Source organism: Halichoeres trimaculatus, unplaced genomic scaffold (genome assembly GCF_033239565.1).
Source record: "Halichoeres trimaculatus isolate MK-OKI-2021-1 unplaced genomic scaffold, fHalTri1.1 fHalTri1_scaffold_12, whole genome shotgun sequence".
In the NCBI taxonomy this organism is placed as follows: Eukaryota; Metazoa; Chordata; class Actinopteri; order Labriformes; family Labridae; genus Halichoeres; species Halichoeres trimaculatus.
This window is the reverse complement of record NW_027437190.1, coordinates 25,322,645-25,343,116: the sequence shown is the minus strand read 5'-3', so window position 1 is coordinate 25,343,116 and position 20,472 is coordinate 25,322,645. Positions and strand designations below refer to the sequence as shown.

At 41.0% G+C, this 20,472-nt stretch overlaps 2 protein-coding genes across 3 annotated transcripts; both read left to right on the top strand.

Moving 5' to 3' along the window:
- Nucleotides 1-17: 17 nt before the first annotated feature.
- Nucleotides 18-13,675, top strand: mtf1 (metal-regulatory transcription factor 1). Of its 2 annotated transcripts, none has more exons than XM_074682697.1 (11): nt 18-131; nt 1,339-1,870; nt 5,619-5,857; nt 6,439-6,570; nt 7,455-7,528; nt 7,772-7,905; nt 8,199-8,276; nt 8,396-8,498; nt 8,573-9,237; nt 9,732-9,801; nt 10,195-13,675. In XM_074682697.1, the coding sequence occupies exons 2-11, from the start codon at nt 1,403-1,405 to the stop codon at nt 10,698-10,700; spliced, it is 2,469 nt and encodes an 822-aa protein (XP_074538798.1). In that variant the 5' UTR covers nt 18-131; nt 1,339-1,402; the 3' UTR covers nt 10,701-13,675. The 2 variants fall into 2 exon arrangements, with proteins under 2 accessions (XP_074538798.1, XP_074538799.1); XM_074682698.1 differs by lacking the exon at nt 18-131 and adding an exon at nt 173-408.
- A 946-nt stretch (nt 13,676-14,621) lies between these two features.
- On the top strand, nt 14,622-20,055 carry yrdc (yrdC N(6)-threonylcarbamoyltransferase domain containing). Its single transcript, XM_074682705.1, has 6 exons — nt 14,622-14,950; nt 16,069-16,264; nt 18,000-18,114; nt 18,210-18,329; nt 18,513-18,643; nt 19,622-20,055. Exons 1-6 carry the CDS (start codon nt 14,779-14,781, stop codon nt 19,689-19,691), a joined length of 804 nt encoding a protein of 267 aa, XP_074538806.1. The 5' UTR covers nt 14,622-14,778; the 3' UTR covers nt 19,692-20,055.
- The last annotated feature ends 417 nt before the right edge of the window (nt 20,056-20,472 follow it).

The following is a 20,472-nucleotide window of genomic DNA, read 5'->3' as shown; positions in this document are numbered from 1 at the left end:
TGCGAATGATATTTAATTTCCCATAATTCATTACGACTGGTATTGAATCTGTGACGTTGTCTGGTATCCTAGGGAGGGGATAGAGTGCTAAACATCTGAGGCACAGGGATAAGGCTGCAAATCAAACGCAGGTAAATGTAATATATGTCACTTCTCTGAATTTGAACATGTGTGACTGTGTAATTTTGGTGTACCGGTTCTTAAGACAAAATGTGTTGTCCTCACATGGATTAAAGATCATGTGAACTATCGGCAGTAAACGACCTAGCGTGTGTAGCTTAGCTGTTGAGCTAATTGTTGCTAGCTCGCTAAGCTATTCATGTGTATAGAAATAAGGACAGTGGGCATTGACGGAGTAAAGCTAGCCTTATACTTACTGAGCTGGCTTGCGGGTAAAGTCAGCAATTGGTACTTTGATTTTTAATTTTGATATAAAAATATCTTATATTAAGAAATGTTAAAAAATTATAAATATGGTGATTGTAGCCTAAATAAGAAAGGATATATCTGTTTGTATCGGCCAGCTAGCGACTTTTCATAGAGGCTATACCAGTAGTGACCAAATGTATTCTGTGAGATTGCGTCAGGTCAGTCGATTTCAGAAAAGCTTTCCTACAGTCTATAGCTAAATAACTGGTGTAATAGCATGACTGTAAGCTATGTTAACAAATCTGCACATTACCCTTGGCAGTAGCAGCGTTTTAATCGGGCCACTTTATGTTTGTAAACCGAGTACTATCGCTGTCGTCAGCTAACGTTAGCCGTATCATGCAACGTAAGGTTATGTACAAATTATCTGCCAGTCACTCATGTCGGGTTATTAAAGCTATTTCACGCATGCTAGCCCAGTGAACTTAAGATGTTGAAAATTAAAACGCATGTCTGTTATGTCTCAGTTTCATTGCTCTCTGGGCTGCTGAAATCGGAAAGTTCTAGATGACAGTGAGGGAGCGTCAACGTCCTCCAAACAGGGCTCAATAACCACAACGTTATCATCATCTGACACGATCGGTTTTTTGTTGTAAAGAGTTGATTAACTTTATTTTGACTGACTCGCTGAAGTTCCACTTATTCTGTGGAAATGTCATACTTATCTTAAGCGCTATAATTTGTGGTGTTGGTTTTAAAACAGGCTTGAGAATAAGTGCTTCGTAGGAATATGTATGCTGATTATCTCTTATAATTGTAGAATGCAGCTCTTTATTTTTTTTCCATTTGTCAACAGCTGACATAGGCCCACATCTTTCAACTAGTTTCAAGCTGCCAAAACCTCACAGATCACACAAACCAAGATCCTAGAGAGGAGAAGTAATTCCAGCTTTTTCTCATATATTTCAGGCTGTAACATTTCCAGTGTGAGAGTGCTGTGCTCCTTACTGAGGTAGGAGAGGCACCAGGGACCATGAGTGAGAATGGCCCTCATACAGAGGCGCCTATGTACTTTGAGGTAGAGGTGGATCCTCTGGGACGAGATGACGATGAAGACGAAGATAAGATCCACTATGACAAAGATGATGACCTGATCCCCGAACCTTCATCCTCCTCTGGTCGAGTTTATGACCGCACAACGGTGCTCATTGAGAGGGACCCTATCCGGCTAGATGAGGAGGGTGAAGAGGAGGGTCACTGCGGAGGAGATGAAGATGGGGTTACCTTTCTTACTGAAGGGGAGGGTGATGGAGACGAGGAGGAAGGCTCTCTAGCCTTTATGAATGACCCTGATGGCATGTCACAGGGTTATGTTCATCACACCATATCTCCAGACCAGATCCAGTTCACAATAAATCCAGGCTCCACTCCTATGCCCCGAAACATAGAGGGGGCAACGCTGACCCTACACTCGGAGTGCCCCGAGACCAAGCAGAGAGAGGTAAGGCTGCAGAGAAATTTCACATGGTATAGATTCGAAAGCAAATATGTTGATTTGTAAAGGTCTTCAGAACAAGCTTTCACAGTGTAGTTCGCCTACTTGACTTCCATCCTTGATAAGTAGTAATGGATGATTTGAGCGCCTGACAGCGAGTGTTCTATGATAAAGCAGCTGGGTCTTTTTTTCTGTGCAAGAGGTAGGGTGCTGAAAGACTGCAGGGAAGAACTGAGTCAGCAACGCAGGCCAGTGTTTATTCAGTTGTTGCAAATGTCAGATGATACAGACAATGTTGAGAGATGAAAGTACCTCAAAGATAGTCTGAGAAAACCAATCTAACAATAGATGGATGATTCTTAATCGATCTACTTGACTGCTTTTGTTTGGGAAAGTCTTGAGAGGCATGCAACAAATCTTGTTCTTGGTGGCACAGAACACAGAGAGCCCTTTACAGGTCATCTTTTTTTTCCAATGCTACAAACTCAGCAAGACCAGAACAGCTAAGTGTTGCAACTCTCGACATTTTTCTGGTGGTTGTGAGTCACAAGAAAAGGAAAGAGTTCTTGGTGATGTGTCACATCCCCTTTTTGGTGAAAATGATCTGTTTATGCTGTGAGGTTACACAGTGTTGTAAAAAAGAAAGAACAGAATGATGAAGAAATGAAAATGAAAGGAAAGTGTTGTGGTTGGAGGTTTGTCAGGACTTGTTAGTGTTAATGCCTAACAGGAGCATGCAGTGTTTGAGTTGTCTCTAAATGTGTACTGTTGCTTGGTATCGTTGTTGTACTTTATTTGTCAGTGCTGTAAATTTATGGCTCAGTATTAATGAGATATGACAATGTTTTGATTGATGTGGTATAATATGAGCATGTTCAATACCTCACCACAATGTTGTTGTTCTAGATCTAGTTATCTTCTTATGTTTTTAGCCTGTGCATGTTTACATACTTGTAATTTGATTTTACACATTTCTTCTGGTTAAACTATAGTTTAGTTTTCCCTTCCACATTTTTTGCTACTGTAATTCTGTAAATTCCAGTGCTATTGGACAATTTATAGTATTATCTTATCGCATTACTTAATGGCTAGATTAGATTATCGATTGTTGGAAGTTCAAACATGACACCTAAGTGCATGTGCTAGAAATGGCAACCATTTTGGTGATAAATACATCTGAAATTTGATCTGTGCGACCACAGGGTGTATTTGAAAGCCTATTTGGAGGCAAAAGTTGTTGTAAAAACTTTTTTTTTTTCCTCCAAAAAATATATTGTTTTGTAAAACGTTCAAGAATGCCGTGCCCCATTTTTGATCAGTGATGCCTGTTAAGAAGCAAAATGTCATGATGTCGGTCAGAGCAGCAACATCCCGTCCAAACATATGACTTTATGTGGGAGTGTTAAAAACTGCAGTTCTTCATGAGTCCACTTGAGGCTTGCTAAAAAAAACATCAGAAACCACATACACACCAAGCAAAACAAAAAAAAAAAAAAAATTTCCTGCAGAAGCCAACATGCTTGAAGCCTGGTTTACTTTTTTGTCTGATTAGATTTTTTGAAGCACGAACTGTATTAATTTTCCACAAGTAGTTATTTTAGAACTTAATACAACTATTGGTATGTCCATATAAGGACATGGGTGGCTTGACTGGCGGGGGGACGCAGTAGCTGCCAGCAATGAGATTAGATTCCCTGCTTTTTTTGCCTTAAAATGATACTCCGGGATGGAACAAGTTGGGTCCTATCACAAGGTTTAGGGCAGAAATTACCCTATGAGAACTAGAGCCCTATTTAGCGGTGTTTTTGTGTGAAAGTAACACGCTGAAAATTCTCTAAATAAAGCGTGAATGCAGACCGATATCAGATTTTTTCGGTGGGAGTCCGTTTATTTGTGTTTTTGGTCAAGTAAAATATGGCCCCATCTGAGTGCAGAGGAAACCGGCAGACAAGCAGAGTGGGGGTGTTTGGTGCGTGTGCCCTGGGCTTCTGCTGCACAAAAACACTGCTGTAGGGGTAATATCTGCCCTAAACCTTGTGATAGGACCCAACTTGTTCCATCCTGGAGTATCACTTTAATTTGATTTGAACAAAACCAAGTTAAATTCAGCATTGCCAATAAGGCTATAACAACTATAGGCTTAAAAACTCTTGATCAGAAACAAATGGGTGACATCATGAAGACTTTGAGCATATATTACAGTCTATGCTCAGCAGGCATTACTAATCAAAAGCTGCTCAACTCAATCCCAAGTTGACACAATTATATATATTTTAGCTTAAAATCCCAAACTGTCAGTGCTGGTTTTAGGTTGGTTAATATTTACCTACAATCACTGCTCCTTATTCACATGACAGAGGGCTAACAAGTATAAAGTAGCACTAGTGACTGAGGAGATGAATGGAACTCAAAGGGACTGATTATGGCTGTGATTCAACGTTCTGGAAAATGTAACCACTGAAGTTAGTGATGGCTGTGATGATGTGATGCTTGAGTGGCTGAAAGACTTCAACTGGCACTGCTGTGAAAATGGTCCAAAGCCTACGGAATAGAGGTAGCATTTCATTTTTGGTTGATGATTCCAACTTTTTGAAGTCCAGTTCACAAGAGCTGCCAAGTAAAAAAGTATATGTCAACCTCAACAGAACCTCACAGATTGTGCAATGCATTGTCATGTGCTGCTGTTAGTACATCCACCCTATGATGTGCTCCGAATAATGTCATGTGCTTTTACTTCCATGTGTTTGACACAGAAAAAAACTACTTTTGCCCTCTACAACATTTTAAAAAAGAGAGGGGGGGATATTTCCTGTTAACGTGAAGAGGAAGAGTCAAGCTCTTGGTGATGCTGCCATAAATACTCTCACATGACCGTTTAATGTGTGATGAAGTGGTCTCCTCCACTCTGCATGTGGGAGACTGGGGGATACTTCTCTGTCATGTTAATGGAGCTGAAGGTGGAGAAGAGTCACGATGTGTGTGGGAGGAATACAATACTGGATTATAAGCTTTGGCAGGCTTCATGCTGTGGATTTGCACAGATGTTAGCTTCACTATTGATAAACCCTGATTCTTTGAAATTTAAGTTTGACTCCACATCTCTGAGATTAGTGATCAGGCTTTTCTTTGAAATGTTACAGCACTTGGCTGACTCAGTGTAAACGAACTGCAAACCTGCTGTAAGTCTTCAATGAAATAAATGTTTGAAAGGTTGACTTGTTGGTGCCAAAACGACATCATGCTGATTCGTCTGTGAAGAACTACCACAGCTGATACAGCCCAGAACAAACATGCAGTCTTATCTTGAGTGGCATCTTTACAGGAAATTACAGGGTAGTAAATTGTTTTATTTCATCAGATCCTGGAACAGTTAGTCACTGCAACATTTGCTGACAAATGGGATTTCACTCGTGAAGCTTACAACCACAAATGTTCCCCTCCTAATGCTCAATCAGAGCTGTGTTTTTAAAGCAGACAATGGATGCTTTTATTCAGAATACCCAAAGGCTTTTTTTTTAAAGAACAGAGCAGGGGACCGGCACACTGCAGCATGTCTCTGCTGTCCTTTGTACTCACTTAGTTCAAGCTTTGTCTGAAAGGTCACACTGAGTCAGACTGTCACTTCATCGTATGACATTGCCGGTCATTACTTGCACTAATAAACTAATTGCTTTCTCAGAACCAGTAGCTATAATAAGCATTTCAGACAGAGGCTGAACTCAACCATGCTGACATGCTGTTCTTCCTTCTTCAGGTAAAGCGCTACCAGTGCATGTTCGAAGGCTGCACAAGGACGTACAGCACCGCAGGCAACCTGCGAACGCACCAGAAGACTCACCGAGGAGAGTACACATTCGTGTGTAATCAGCAGGGCTGTGGAAAAGCCTTTCTCACGTCATACAGCCTCAAGATCCACGTCCGAGTTCACACCAAGGAGAAGCCATTTGAGTGCGATGTACAGGGCTGTGAAAAGGCCTTCAACACCTTATACAGGTATGGCTTCCCTTAAAAGAAACTAACATAAATAGTTTTAAACAAAACAGAGAAATCAGTTCAGCCTCGTAGATGAAGCTCATTTTTGGTTCAATTGGCACCCTGCATCAAAGTAGGTAACCCACCAAACAAGGTGATACTTTAAAATAGTTTGAATCAAGGATAAATAAGCATCTCATACCTTGATTTTATCACTCCAAACTTGAAGGATTAAAAAACAGCCTTTCTGACAGCACCAAGCCCAGTGACAGGTTCAGTTTCTGCTGACTAATGCCAGGTTTCCTCTTTGTTCCAAGCATTGAAAGTGTTTCTGTGATCCCAAGCAGTCCACAACAAAGCCCCCTGGCCTGTATTGGTCCAGTTGCCATGACAACCTGTCTGGGCTTTGGTGAAGCTGTGCCACCGCCATCAACTTCCTGTCAGAAGCTGTTACTCAAAGCACCTGGCTGATGCCACACATGGGTGCATTCTGTTTGCTCTCTGCCTGCAGAGAACCAAACACATATCATAGCCATATCAGTTTGTTTCTCTTTGCGTGTTTTCTGATTGTTGTGTAATGTAACACTCTACTGTCTCTGCAGGCTTAAAGCACACCAGAGACTCCACACAGGCAAGACGTTCAACTGTGAATCAGAGGGATGCACTAAGTACTTTACCACACTCAGTGACCTAAGGAAGCACATTCGCACTCACACGGGGGAGAAGCCATTCAGGTAAGTGTTTTCGTGATGACATGAGGGACATTGATACTCACTCCCAGGAGGAAATGTTGGCGTATTTTTTCTTTTCTTACTGCTTTGAAATATCGTTACCTGCCCCAATGCTTGACCCCTAGTAGCCTCTGACCCCCCGAATTTTTGAACTCATGTGGGAGCCTTCCCCTTTTGTCAAGCTAGGCCCACGATAACTGAACAGTTAGCACCAACTTCAGCATCCCAGGCTTAGCCACATCCTCATTTGAGGAGAAAAAAGAAAAACAGAGGGAAAGAAAAGTAAGGCCACCCACTCCAAAAATCCCCTACCATCTGATTGGCCAGCCTTCTGGAGGCATGTGCAGGGCAGAATTATGACCAGACTTTGGTGTGTAAAGTTGAGGGATGGGTATCTTTCACATCTGAAACAATACGATACCGATTCCTGGGAAACACGGAAATCGCCTACTCTCTTCCACTCTCTCACAGTCACAAGGATGTCTCTAGGCAGCTAAACATGGTACCGTTTGATTTTACGTGAATTGGTGGTTGGTACCCATAAAAGTACCTCAAACGTTAGCCATCCCTACACCCCTGCCTCCAAAGTGTCACGAACCAGATAGGAAATCCACATGTGATGACCTCATTATTCCAGCAAGTCTTGTAAAGATCTCATCAAGATCTCAGGCCACATTGGGAACAGACCGCATTGAGCAGTTTTCAGACAAATTCAAGGATTTCTTGTGGTTAGAAAATCTGCACATTTAGTATGAATATCAAGCATTGTTACTCTATATCTATGTTTGACATATTGGAAAGCATGATACCCCCTCTTTAACCGATTTCATCATCAAACCCACTGTTGAGATTTTCTCACATGCTTTATATTTCGTTTTTGTTTTCAGGTGTGATCATGACGGTTGTGGCAAAGCATTTGCTGCAAGTCATCACCTAAAAACACATGTCCGGACACACACAGGTATACATTCCTTACATTTTTTATATAACATTTGTTTATCAAAGCAGTCTGACAGGGCACCTGTTTATTTTCAGACATGTCTATTTTGCATTAACCACTGCCTCCCACACAAAATCCATTTGGATAGTCTGATGCGAGTGATTTCCCTGCAGTCCAACAGTCTGCTGTTTGTGTTTGAAAAGTCTTCCTATCAGCTGCCTGAGACCAAGTGTCCTCTCTTCTGCTTCACTCTATGTTCTGCAGGGGAAAAGCCATTCAACTGTCCCAGTGACGGCTGCGAGAAGACTTTCAGCAGCCAGTACAGTCTGAAGAGCCACATCCGGGGCCACGACAAAGGACAGACCTTCAGTGTCACTCTCACCCATCCACTCTCTGAAGTGAGTCACAGTGACAGTTACAGCAACTTCACAGTTTGTGCCCAACACAGTCGCTGAGAGCTGCGTCACACGTTTATCATCTTCAGATCATTCACACCTCAGAAAAACGTGCAAATACATGTGTGCTGTGCATAAAGACGGCTCAGTGCCCCTTGGTGACATTTCTCGAATTAACTTGTACAGCAGTTCTGAAATTGTGCCAGATTTGCACCTCAGTCTTTGTTTTCATGACTCATCTCTTGATCTCAGAACAGTGGCTACTCACTCAGCTCACATTTCTCTCTCAATTACAGGATGCAAATCACTCGCTGTGCCTCAGTGACTTGAGTCTCATCTCAACAGACTCAGAGCTACGAGAGAACATCAATAATGTAAGTGTGAAAACTGAGGATGTGGACTAACAGGCTGATATTTTACACCTAAGTTGATGTGTTGAGAATATGATAATTAAGATAAATGTGTTTTATTTGTTGTTCTGGTTTTGTTGCAGGCTCAAAATTTGGACCTCAATAATGTTACCCCAGTGAAAATTTTTGAGCTCATGTTCCAGAGTCCTGAGAACAGTGTCAGCCAGGATGACACTCATCCCAGTGGTCAGTATACTTTGAAGCTGTCAGTTTCAGCTCTGCCAAGTTCCTTTGTTCACTGATTTTTTTTCCCTTCTCAGAGAGCCTCGCTGAACACTTCTGCCTCGAGACCTCTACCCACCCTGTTGTGAATGACGCCTCATCCATCATCTCTTTTACCCTCAATCCTACCTCCTCAGCTCCCTGTTCCCACACAACTGCAGTTCTGGAGGCTCCTCCCCGGCTCAGTCAGAGCTCGCCTCCTCAAGCCTCCACTCCTGCTGCAGTTTCAGCTACTGTCAGCTCCACACAGCCTTCTCCTTTCATGCAGCTCCCTGGTTCCCAGATCACTGATATGCCTGCTCAGGCTTCTGTCCAAGCACCAAAACACACCACCCCCCAGCAATACGTCGCACTGCCATCCACATTCCTGCAGCCAAACAGCGTCACCCAGACCACTCCTCTGCCACAGTCCATCTCTGCCCCTCCTCAAGCAGCTCCAGCACTGAACACCACAGCTCCAGGAGCTGCTCCTGTGCCCGTCGTTGCAGCTGCCGGCACAGATGCTCTGACAGCTGTGACTCAACCTGTGCCTTTGGCCAACGACCCTGTCCCCAACTCTGGCCCCGGTCTATCCACAACCCCGGCTACCATCACCATCGCTCCTACCCAGAACCTGCTGCAGCCCAGTCTGGTCATGTCAGACCAGAACCTGCAGTGGATTCTCAGCAGCGCTGCCAACAGTCAGCAGAACCCAGAGCAGGCAGTGAGTAGATCATACAGATGTTTCTTCATGTGTGCTTGTATGTTTAAAAACTCATTCCTACATTCACGAGATGAGGGGAACCACATGCTCATTCTGCTAATCTTAGGTTTGCTTATGTGAGAGGATTAGGAAACCACTGTGTCTTACACTTCAGCTGTTATTCAAGAACTTGATAAGTTCATATAGAGAGTAAACAGAGTCCAGAAACAACTCTGTTAACTATCAGTGTGTAATTGTAACAACATAACTGCTTTAAAAGGTGAAAGATCACCATTTGGGACAGCAAACCAGAGTAGCTTTAAACCTGCACTCTCTTCAGCAGCCAGCAGGGGGTGACTTCTTACACTTGTTGATTAAACAATTGTTTTCATGATTTAATCACTCTGTTTATAGACACAGCAAGATGTCAGTTTTCTTCATCAAAGGATGGCTTTATTTAGTGGAAAATCAAAAGTCTCTGGGCTTAATGTGCATCGTTCATTGTGTGTTTACAGGCACATCAAGGAGCTCCAAAAGTGGAGAAGGTTTTCTTCACTACAGCCATACCAGTGGGAGGAAATGCTGGTAAGTAAAAGAGTATTTAGTTATAGTTTTTCATAATAACTGATTACCAATGTAAGCACTTAATTTGTTAGCAGGTAATTCTATCAAAGCTCTGTACAGACTGTAGAGATATAAAGCATTTTTTTAAACATCTTATGTCATGGCACCACACTCATCAAAAACACCAGTCATGGCACTTGCAAACCATCACAGTCACAGCTCTCAAAGTGATAAGTAGCTGAAATCAGAGTGACAGGCGTCTTGCTTGAACACTCGAGCAGTCTGTTACATTCTGTGCTCCATCACTCCATGTTGTATTAACTTTCGTCCACTTCTTTCAATTACTTCCTTGCAACACTTTTGACAAGTTAAAAGTAATGAATTCACTGTTATCTTCTCCATTTCGGTTTTCAGGCAACTCGGTCCAGCAGATCGGCCTCAGCCTACCTGTCATTATCATCAAACAGGAGGAGTCCTGCCAGTGTCAATGTGCCTGCAGAGACTCTGCTAAGGACAAGAGTTCAAAGAGTACCTCCTCCTCCTCCTCTTCAGCTTCAGCCCCAGCACAGCTTCCGCCACAACCACCTCTTCCTCCCCCCATATCAGAGCCCACAGAGCCTCCACACCATCCCTCCACCACCTCCTCTTCTTCTTCTTGCTGCCTCACCGAGTCTTCCTCCAAGGTTGGTGAGGTGAGGCTGGAGGCTCCCTCTTCCTCTCCTTCCTCTTCCTCCTCCTCAGCTCAGACTATTTCCACGATAGTGAGCAGCACTGCCACCAACCCTCCATCATCTGACGGGTTATCCAACATGGATGTGTCGGACTTCCTCTCGCTGCAGAGCCCGGACACGGCTGCCAACATCGAGGCTCTGCTGCTTGTCGCCGAGGACTTCAGCATGGCCACTGACGGCAATCCTTAAACGGCGAGAGCTGGCACCCTGTGTTTGTCTGTTGCATCCACAGGCATCAAATCCACCCACACCAAGTCATTCTCCACACTGACGCCTCCTCTTTCTCCCTATATAGTGTGTGTATTGAGCCCTTGTACCTGCAGTGCATTCTGTTCTGTATCGCATTGTGCAACACATATTCACAAAGTATGGCTAACGTTTCTGTTGAGTCTCATTGCAGTAGTTTGTTTTTTAAAGCAGGATTAGTTTGCTTGTTGAGATTTAGCTTTGTTAATGCTGTGTTAAGCAGAGGAAAGGCAGTAGATCCTTAGTTAGAAACATAATCAAAGTGTATATATCAACCCTCGAGAAATGATTGAAGCAGATGAGTGTTGTCCAAGCACTGATCCAATGAGAGCTCCACTTTTCTGGCTTGAAAGTCGCACACACCTGGGCAGGAAAACAAACGTGTCTATATATCCTTGTACTGTACTAGAGGTCCTAACAAATGCTTCAATCTGGTATGCAGATGAGCAGATTGCACTGTACATTAGAGAAATTTGCTTAATTTTTGAACAAGAATCGTTCCCAGTGGGAATTTAAGGAAGTTCCCTCATGTCTGTCACACAACATGAAGTCTTTTTCTTTTTCTGCAAAGATGACTAGTGTAGTCCAGAAAATGTGATTTTTTTTTTTCAATTTTAACTTCTTTTGACAGTTATGTGTTAATTGAAAAAAATAACCTGTGACCAGATCTGCCTGTCTCTTTAAGTGAAATTAAGTCAAGACATCAATAAGTTGCCTATAACTTAAACTAATTTATAATTGTACATGTTAATTTATTTTATGCTTGATTCTTTCATCTTTACTGGTAATATTATTGAGTAACAGAGGATCTGTAATTAATTTATTCCAATCACTTGTTGTATTTTTAGTTGAGTTTTCATGTTACTGAATTTGCCTTTACTTTGTAAAAACAGAAGCATGATTGAGTTATGAGGCACCTTTGGTCGACTCCACAGTGAAGAACGTAACGCCCACCATGAAACAGTAAAGAGCTACTGTCATCATCCCATGTTTTATAGGGTTCAACCCTCTCAGGGATGCATCAAATCATAACTGATCCCGGTTCCCTCAGTTTGTTACTCAGACTTTAGTTTTCACAGCATGCCCCACACTGGCAGTAGCCCTGCATTCTGCTGCACTCTTCCCCCGTTAATTGCACACAGACATGAGTAATCTGACATCTTGTAATCTGAGGTGCAGCACCACTACAGACTTTTGTATACAACTGCTGTAAAGTAGCATTTAAAAAGACGGTGTCCTGGCGACAGTGTAAATACATTTTAGTGTAAACATCTTTGAAAAATGTGTAGATTATTCTAGAATTTGTATTTTTGTATAGACTTTTGAATTACTAACTCTCAGAGTTTGAAGCTAATGTATCCCTGCATTCTCCCCCCTGTTCACATTTATGCAGAAGAGTTTTTGCTGTGTTTAGTTGAATAGTTCTACTAGCAGCTGGGCTTTTGTACAGTCTCTATAGTCAGAAAATCTGTGTGAACACATGGCCTCCCTCTCAGAGTATAATTTGACAGTATTGTTTCACAAGGGACACAATGCAATGATGTTAGAGGCTTCATGCCCTGTATGCTAGAGAGTAGAGCTACTTGGCCTTACCACACACCTGTTCTGTGAGCCTCTTTGCCTTGATGTCTCTGCTTCAGACTTGACTTTGACACGGTAACACATCTTCATCAAGTCTCAGGCAATCCCTTTAGTGGATCCCCATGAGGCAATAAAGTAAGACACAAGATTTGAAACAGAATTTGTTCAGGTGGATATGCAGCGCTGCATCAAACATTATCAGCGTCATAACATAATGTAGGTGATGTGATCAAAACCAAACAACCCATGTCTGTTTTTTTTAATTCTTGTTCTTTTTGCCATAACTTTGGTGGAGCATTCCCATAGTGTACCGTGCCAAGATGGTAGTTCGGTTTGTTGAAAAGGCTCTGGTCCATTTTGTACTCAAAACCATTCCACATATGCAGTGTTGGATTGATGCAATTTGGCTACAACATGATTTTAAAAAAGGTTCATTTTGTGACTTAAATCTAGGAAAGGCATTCAGTAAACTACTGCCACAGGTCAAGCTCATGCCATCAGAAAAACATAAACATGCATACTGTCATTGAACACAACTATGCAACTTTGAGTGTGGCATTCACATGTTTAAAAAACTAACTGCAGGACACAAAGATTATTTATTCCTCCCATTAAATTGTATTCTACTCCAACCTTTTGTGCAGAATTCAACTTTCCTGTGCATTCATGTGAAGCACATTTCTGGCACTACTTGTTCCACATCTGGGCTAGTGTGATTTGAAAATCACAGGAACCCCTTTTACATTTTGTTTAAAATGGACTGGATTTTTTTGAAGGCGATTTTAATGTATGAATGATTCTGTTTTAAGAATTATTTTGGTCAAATGAATGCAGCTTTCCTTTGTTTACTTTAATGCCTAAACAGTTATCATTGGGGCTCACTCACCGATCTCATTGATCTCTGCTTTTCACATATTTCAACTCAACGTGTGGCTAATTTGTCAGCTCATCTTCATGAATTCAAGTCACTCACAGTCGCTGATCTTTTGGTTTATGGCAGAGTAATAGTTTTTGGACCTTCTTCCCTGATTTGTGTTTCTGCACTTTACCAAGAAAGGTAAAGTCATATCACTGATGGTGACGTTTGTTTGGAAGCACATCGTTTGATCATTAATGTACAGCCAGATGGGAGGGGGGGGGTTGGCAATCCAGGATTTTGCCAGCATTAGTTATATAAATGGGGAAAACTGTATGCTTCCAAAGGAATGTCTTTACACCCAAAGAGTGAGGAATTGTAAAGGATTTGTATTTTTCAAAAGAATGTATAATGTGAAAATGTTTGCTTATGCTTGTTTCATATAAAGTATTATAAGAAATAACTTTCTGAATTGAGAGCAATATACTAATAAATCCTTATCCTTGTCACTATAATGCTTTTTTTCTTGAAAGTTATGAAGTATGATTGAGACGGTCAATGAACTCAGTAAAATGTATTTAATTATCAAACATATAAAAGGACAATTTAAAAAGAAAGCAACCAATGCCTCTTTGGTCACTGCTGTGGCAGAACAGACACATCCTGGGGAGATCTTCCCTGTGAAATAAAAGAGTTGCTTTTGAAAAATCAGTGATACTTCACAACAGTCTTTTTTATATTTTTTAAAGAGCTTACTGTAAGAACATCTCTGAGACGCTTCAGGTCATTCAGGACGGTGTCACAAAGGTTTATATTCTCAGACAGGGTCACCAGTCTGCTCTCCACCTCCTCCAGGTTCTGTGGAGAGTAAAACACGTTTCTCACCTTTATGTAGGAGCAGTCTGGCAATAAAATGTTCAAGTTTTAGATTGGAGCTTACCGGTCTGGTCTGTGAAACGCTCTCGTCAGTGACGTGCTGTGTCAACGTGTCTTCAGTATAAACTGGAACTGTGTAAAAAAGTGTCCTTTTTACTTTTAAAAAAAACGACAACATGCGAAAATATAAATGCACACTGTTTTTTTTTTTTTTTTTTTTTTACCTGTAATCGAGGCCATGTCGAGACATATATTAGCAGTAAAATGTATGTTTCCACAGTGCACGTGACCACTGCGTTTTTCTGTAGGTGTTAACAGGTGAGCTTACTTTGACTAATTATTTTGTGAAAAGGAAATACAATTGGCTAAAGCGTCTAAAAAGAAAATGCGCAATATCCGCTGGACCGTTTGAAAAGAAGACAAAAGATGATAAATAATATGGAATGTAATTAAAGGAAATGTTGGATTTTTTTTCATTTATTTATTTTATTTACTTTTTTTATCTTGCATTCTTTGACAATGATTTCTTCAACGGAAAAAAAAAAAACAATCCTGACGTTACGGATCGCCCTCCTGCGGGCCCTTTAAGAAAGTTGCCGTCATATGTTTGGGGGCGTAACCCGGAAGACGCCTGTCATTTCATCAGGCGACAACATGCTCCTTTCCCCGGCTCTGAATTGACACCTTCGTCAGTGTTGCTTCGAGTTTATGAAGTCTGTTTTTAACTTTGCTGCTGAATTACTCAAATCTAGAGGATCTTACAGCTCAGTCGCTGCTCAAAGACTCGAAGGAGAGATGTGTAAAGAGCTGAAGACTAAAGTGCTGCGTTTACTACCGCAGACCTCCAATGGGCCGTCTGTTCATCAGGAGGGCCAAACAGGTCAGAAACTACACGCGGGTGCGTGGTACAGACTGTTTTGTAAATAAAGGAAGAAAATTAATGTTTTTAAGAGCTGAAAAATATATTTCCATGAGCTGTTTGGCTGTAAGTAACCTGGTGGTAGACATTGCAACGTGTTACATCAGAATCCTGTTTAACCTGTCATGTGTGACTTGGAGGGACGATTTGCCCTAAGAATCAACACATGTAGAAAACTGTGGTTCCAGTTGTTATTGGTCAGGAAAGTAAACAAACTTAACATCATGGCATCAAAACTCTATCTCAAATGTGCCCAAGTGCATCTCTTCAGATGTTTGCGCAAGCTTTGGCAAGATAACGTTATTTCTTTGGTAAAGAAGAATGACATTTTACATAGTGTTGGATCATACATACACATCTTTTGGGCATTTTTTCAGTGTAACTACTTGAAGTGTAGTGTCGGGTAATAGAAACGATTGCTATTTGTAGTTTAACCCTCATCATTTTTTTCCATGAAAGACAGTACACTTAAGATTGGTTGAGTGATAAGAGAAAACATGGCAAAGAAAGGGTAGACTTTCTAAAAGAAGAACAAAGGGGTGAGGAAAAAAATTCAAAGTGCAGATTGTCCAAATCCCTTAAAGGAAACAAAATGCATGCCCTTACAATTACGTACTTAAGTTGGATAGAAAATGATACAATTTTGTTCCTTTAGATCAGATAAATTTAAAAAGAAAGAAAATTGTACCATGCCAATCTCAACAGATACCATATTCTTATTAATGTCATCATATAATGCCATTTGGTAGTCCACCATAGCTTGTGCCTCTAAGTTCTCTAAGTTATGAAAATGAGACTTCAGAGTTACTGAGGATGGTTGATTTCCCTAAACCAGTAGCACAAAAAAGGAGAGTGTAAATGCAAAACCAATTAGTAGACTTTGATGAGCTGTGACGGATCCAAGTATGCAACTTTGGCATACACTGTGCTAGTTTCCCTCTGTCAACCCTCCCACTCCAAACCTCTCCATCAGCTCATTAAAAGGCAGACTGTCTGTGCTCTTTTGCCTAATGTCTCCTCTTTATGTCCATCCAGTGGTGCATGATGCCTGATTGATCATCTGTGTTTCTGAACTACAGATGCTGCTGAAGTCCTGAGTTGCACGGTAAAAGCGCTGAAGGAGGGTCATGTTGTCGCTGTCCCTACTGACACCATCTACGGCGTAGCCTGTCTGGCCCAGAACTCCGACGCAATCAAAAAAATCTACGAAATCAAAGGCAGAAATGGACACAAGCCCCTGGCCATCTGTGTGGGAGAGATTGAGGATATCTATAAGTATGCACATGCGTTGGCGTCTGCTGTTGGATTCTTTTCCATTGTTTGAACATTGACCTGGAAAAACTCCTTTTTTTAACAGAGCAAAATACTAGTGCAGGTGTCAGTCCCTCAGAAGTGAGATTTATTTTCTAAAGACCCATCATGCTGCACAAACCTCTTAGTCATACACAGAGGAGTCATGTACAGAGGAGAGGCTGATTTCCTGTTTTCACACCATCAGACACATTCTACATTTTGAGTGACAGCTCAGCTGCTGTCACAGATATTCCCCCGTATGCATGAATTACTTAGTTTTGTAACTGTGCTTTAAATGACAGCTAACACATAGGTTTATGAGAGATCACTCTGCTTTTATTTCAGCAGGATATCTTATCTTTAAAACATTTTACACATGCTAAAGGCATGCAAAGGTATGCGGGCTATCAAACTGGCAAAAAAAAAAAATGCATTTATTAGCAACATTCCAGTCCCAAATCTTCATATGGACATGTTAGGATATGTTGCTACAGAAATATGCATTTTTGCACATTAGACTGTGTGTCAGAGTTACCTTTTTTAAAGTCATAGTTGAATTTACAATTGCTTCAAGGGTCTTTGTAAGTGATCTTGAAAAAGGTTCCCATCTAGATATAAACCTAATTGTAATCCTTACTTCAAAATGAGATTATCAGCACCATTGTAGGCTATTTCAAAACGCTGCTTCTTAGCTTCCCGATTGGGTAAAGCAGGACCAGATTGATTTATGGCACATCTATGTTTCTCAACACCAAGCAGGCTGACAAAGTTTACAAGTGAGAAGATAGATCTGTGTTTTTCTATGCAGAAAACCATTTCTGTGATTCATTTTGCAGTGATTGTGGACAGGGGCCTATCAGACAAAGAAAAAGGATAGAAGAGCAGCAGAAAGCTGAACGAGGGAGTGATAGAGCATGAGCTAAAGGCTGAAACACAAGCTAAGCTGTGATAATGTTCCTTCTAACCCACATGCAGCAGTTACACAGCAGTGGTCTGTTGAAATTTGAGAGTCTTTCAATAAAATGAAAAGTGAGGTAGCTCTGCTTGATAGATGACTGGCAGGAAATAACAAGGATTCACCAACATTCACACATTATGGACATGTCTTGGAGCACTGGGCTGCCAGTAGCGCTACACATAACTGGCTACTAAACTACGGTACAAACTCACAGTGTTTGCTTGTCGTCATGTTTCAAGCAACAGCACTACCAAACTATTGATAAATCCCTTACCTCATTGGGTTGTGTCTGGTTAAAAGTTGTCTTGAACAAAGAAAAGTTGGTTAAAAAAAACCATGATCTAATCTCCATTCTTTTCGAAAACAAACACACGCCTTGTCAAGAGTAATGTCTTCACAACAGTGTGAGACTCCAGGCCAAAAGGTGGCGCTGTAGTCTACTTAAAACAGATCCTCCTTACATTGTATAAAATTCATACATCAAAAGAACTTTAATGTAATACCTAAATTACAAAGAAAGGAAGCAAAACCTGGCATTTAAGAAGCATTGACTTATAGTCACAGCTCAAGCTTTATAAAGGCATCTGTAAGTAAAGTACAAATTAATAGGAGCTGAACCAGTAAGAATAAAAAAATACTTGCATCACATTTTTTTTTATTATTTTGCATGTTATAATAGAATGTTAGAATCTGAAATCTTCACATAATAACATGCAAATCAGAATCTGCTAAAAGTACACATTTTGTTTTCTGGAACAGGTACTGTAAGGTGACAGTGAAGGCACCACTGTTAGCCGACCTGCTCCCTGGTCCTGTCACTCTGGTGTTTGACAGATCTGAAGCTCTGAACACAGATCTCAACCCCTTCACTTCAGTGAGTCCAGTCCTTAAAGCATCAAACATAAACTCGTAGTTTTATGACAGAATGAAACAAATGATCTGTTCTTTACACGGCTCTGTGCTCTTCAGCTTGTCGGCGTCCGTATCCCCAATCACTCGTTCATGAGACGCCTCTGCCAGATGTGTGGAGAACCACTTGCTCTCACCAGCGCCAACATCAGCTCACACACCAGCACTGTGGCTGTACATGTAAGTGTGTGGAGAGAAATAATACAGGAGAAGTTTTTTTATAAATGTCTAACATTCATTATGTTCAAAAATGTTATTCAATATCATTCCCACCTTCTTTCTCCAAATGAGAGGGGTTTGATGCATTTGTCTGTGAAGGTTAAAGTAATCCAAATTGTATTGCTGCTGTGTTTTTCTCTGCAGGAGTTTCAGGAGCTCTGGTCGAAGCTAGCAGTAGTGGTGGATGGAGGACCAATAGAAGACCAGAGCCGCCTCGGGTCAACAGTGGTCGACCTCTCAGTTCTCGGCAAATACCGCATCATCAGACCTGGCTGGTGAGTCCCGACACTACATCCATTTAATCACACCACCACCATCACCACCACCATCACTGAGAAATATCTGCTATTTAGGCCCTTTTTGATCATTTTCATCACATTTTAAACTAAAGTGGGTCATATACAACAAAATAACTCCGCATTCCTAACTCTGACAGGATGTGATGGTTCAGATGTCAATAATCAATGAATATTGAGTAGAGTGATCTGTGTTACATGTTTGTTGTACTGATTGTATCTGGGGTAGAAAGTCACATCTGCAGTTTGAAATATTTGTACCCTATAAATACTGATTCTGAACAGTAGTTTTTTTATGGGAGAATTGACAGATGCATTAAGGAAAATAAACAAGCCTAATAATGAAGAGAAAACATCAAAAGCACTTTAGCCGTTAGTTATCCTCCTAAATTTGAAACTTCTTTCTCATGAATGCAGTTTTAATCTCATTAATTTACAAGGTGGAAAAATGTGGCCCATAGTGTAAGAAAACAGAGCTTGCACAGGGTCAGCTCCCAGATTACTCAGGAACAAAGTCAGCAGTCTTGCACAGCCATCAGACTTTAAATGAACTAAATCCAGGAGAAGCAAATACATCCAGGACAGAAGTGCTCTCTCTCTGTCCAGCTTTCCTGTTTAGAGCATGACTCAGAAAGGCGGAAATTTATTCAGCAAAGGTTAATTTCTTAGAAGGATCCACCTGCATCCAGCACCTGCCAGTGTTTTTGCTTTCTGCTGTGTCATTAAAAAGCCATCCATCACCTTCAGGACGATCCATCTGCAGAGCCTGCTGAGACTAAGCACAGCCGACGTATTATTCAAATATTATGATCGTAGAGCGTAATAAGGGCCGTTTACGGTGATTAGTGAGCTAAAACACAGTGACAGTTAAAGTCACTTTCTCACTACAAACGGCTGTATCTAACTCTGCAGGAGCTGCGCTACATTAAACATGAAATGACTGTAATTCTTTTTCAGCGCCCTTTCCTCTACGGTTGAAGTGCTGGAGCGCAAATATGGACTGTCAGAGGACCCGGGGGAGGCGTGACCTTTGAACTCTGCTCACTCCACAACATGCTGAGACGCACAAGCAGCTTCAGAAAAGAGGACTTCTTTTTCCTGCAAGAGTCTTTCCAGGGAAAAACTGGAGCTCTGGAAACATCTGAGGCTTTTAACAGCTGATGGTGGATGGTCATTGATTCAAGGTTGGAAGCTCTCTTCCTTTTTCTTTCTGAATGTCTTGACTGTCACAGGGTTTTTGAACTATCAGCTCTCCTGGACATTTAGACAGAGCTATTAAATATGAGGTTTATTTTGCATAAACTGTATTTTTTGTATCATCAGAGCTAAATACCTTACCTGTGTGTACAACGGTTGGAGTTTGCATTTGGAAGTATTGTGTTGGGATTATAAGGGATGGGATTAAACGGTGTGGGTATAGATATTAAAGCCAGAACTAGGTTTTATTCAATTATGAATCCCTTGTATTTATTTTTTTTGTCACATTAACATAGTCTCTTGCCACACAAACTCCGGTGCATTATATTTACAGGATGGGAAATACATGTATGAATAAAGTACCAGCTAAATTTCAACTTAAAACCAATTCATTTTTTAAATTCCTTCTCTTCTGATGTAAATCTGTTTTAAGAAAGAGAGAAACATAATTAAATGTTTTATTTCTCAGTATGATGAGTTGGGTTTTTTTTAAGGAATAAGATTTCATTTAAAAAATACTTGTGTATTTCTAGATATCTGGTTTTTATTCATTATTGATTTCTTCAATGAGCATTTTAAAAGAAGTAGAAATCATTTGGAAGCTCCCTTCA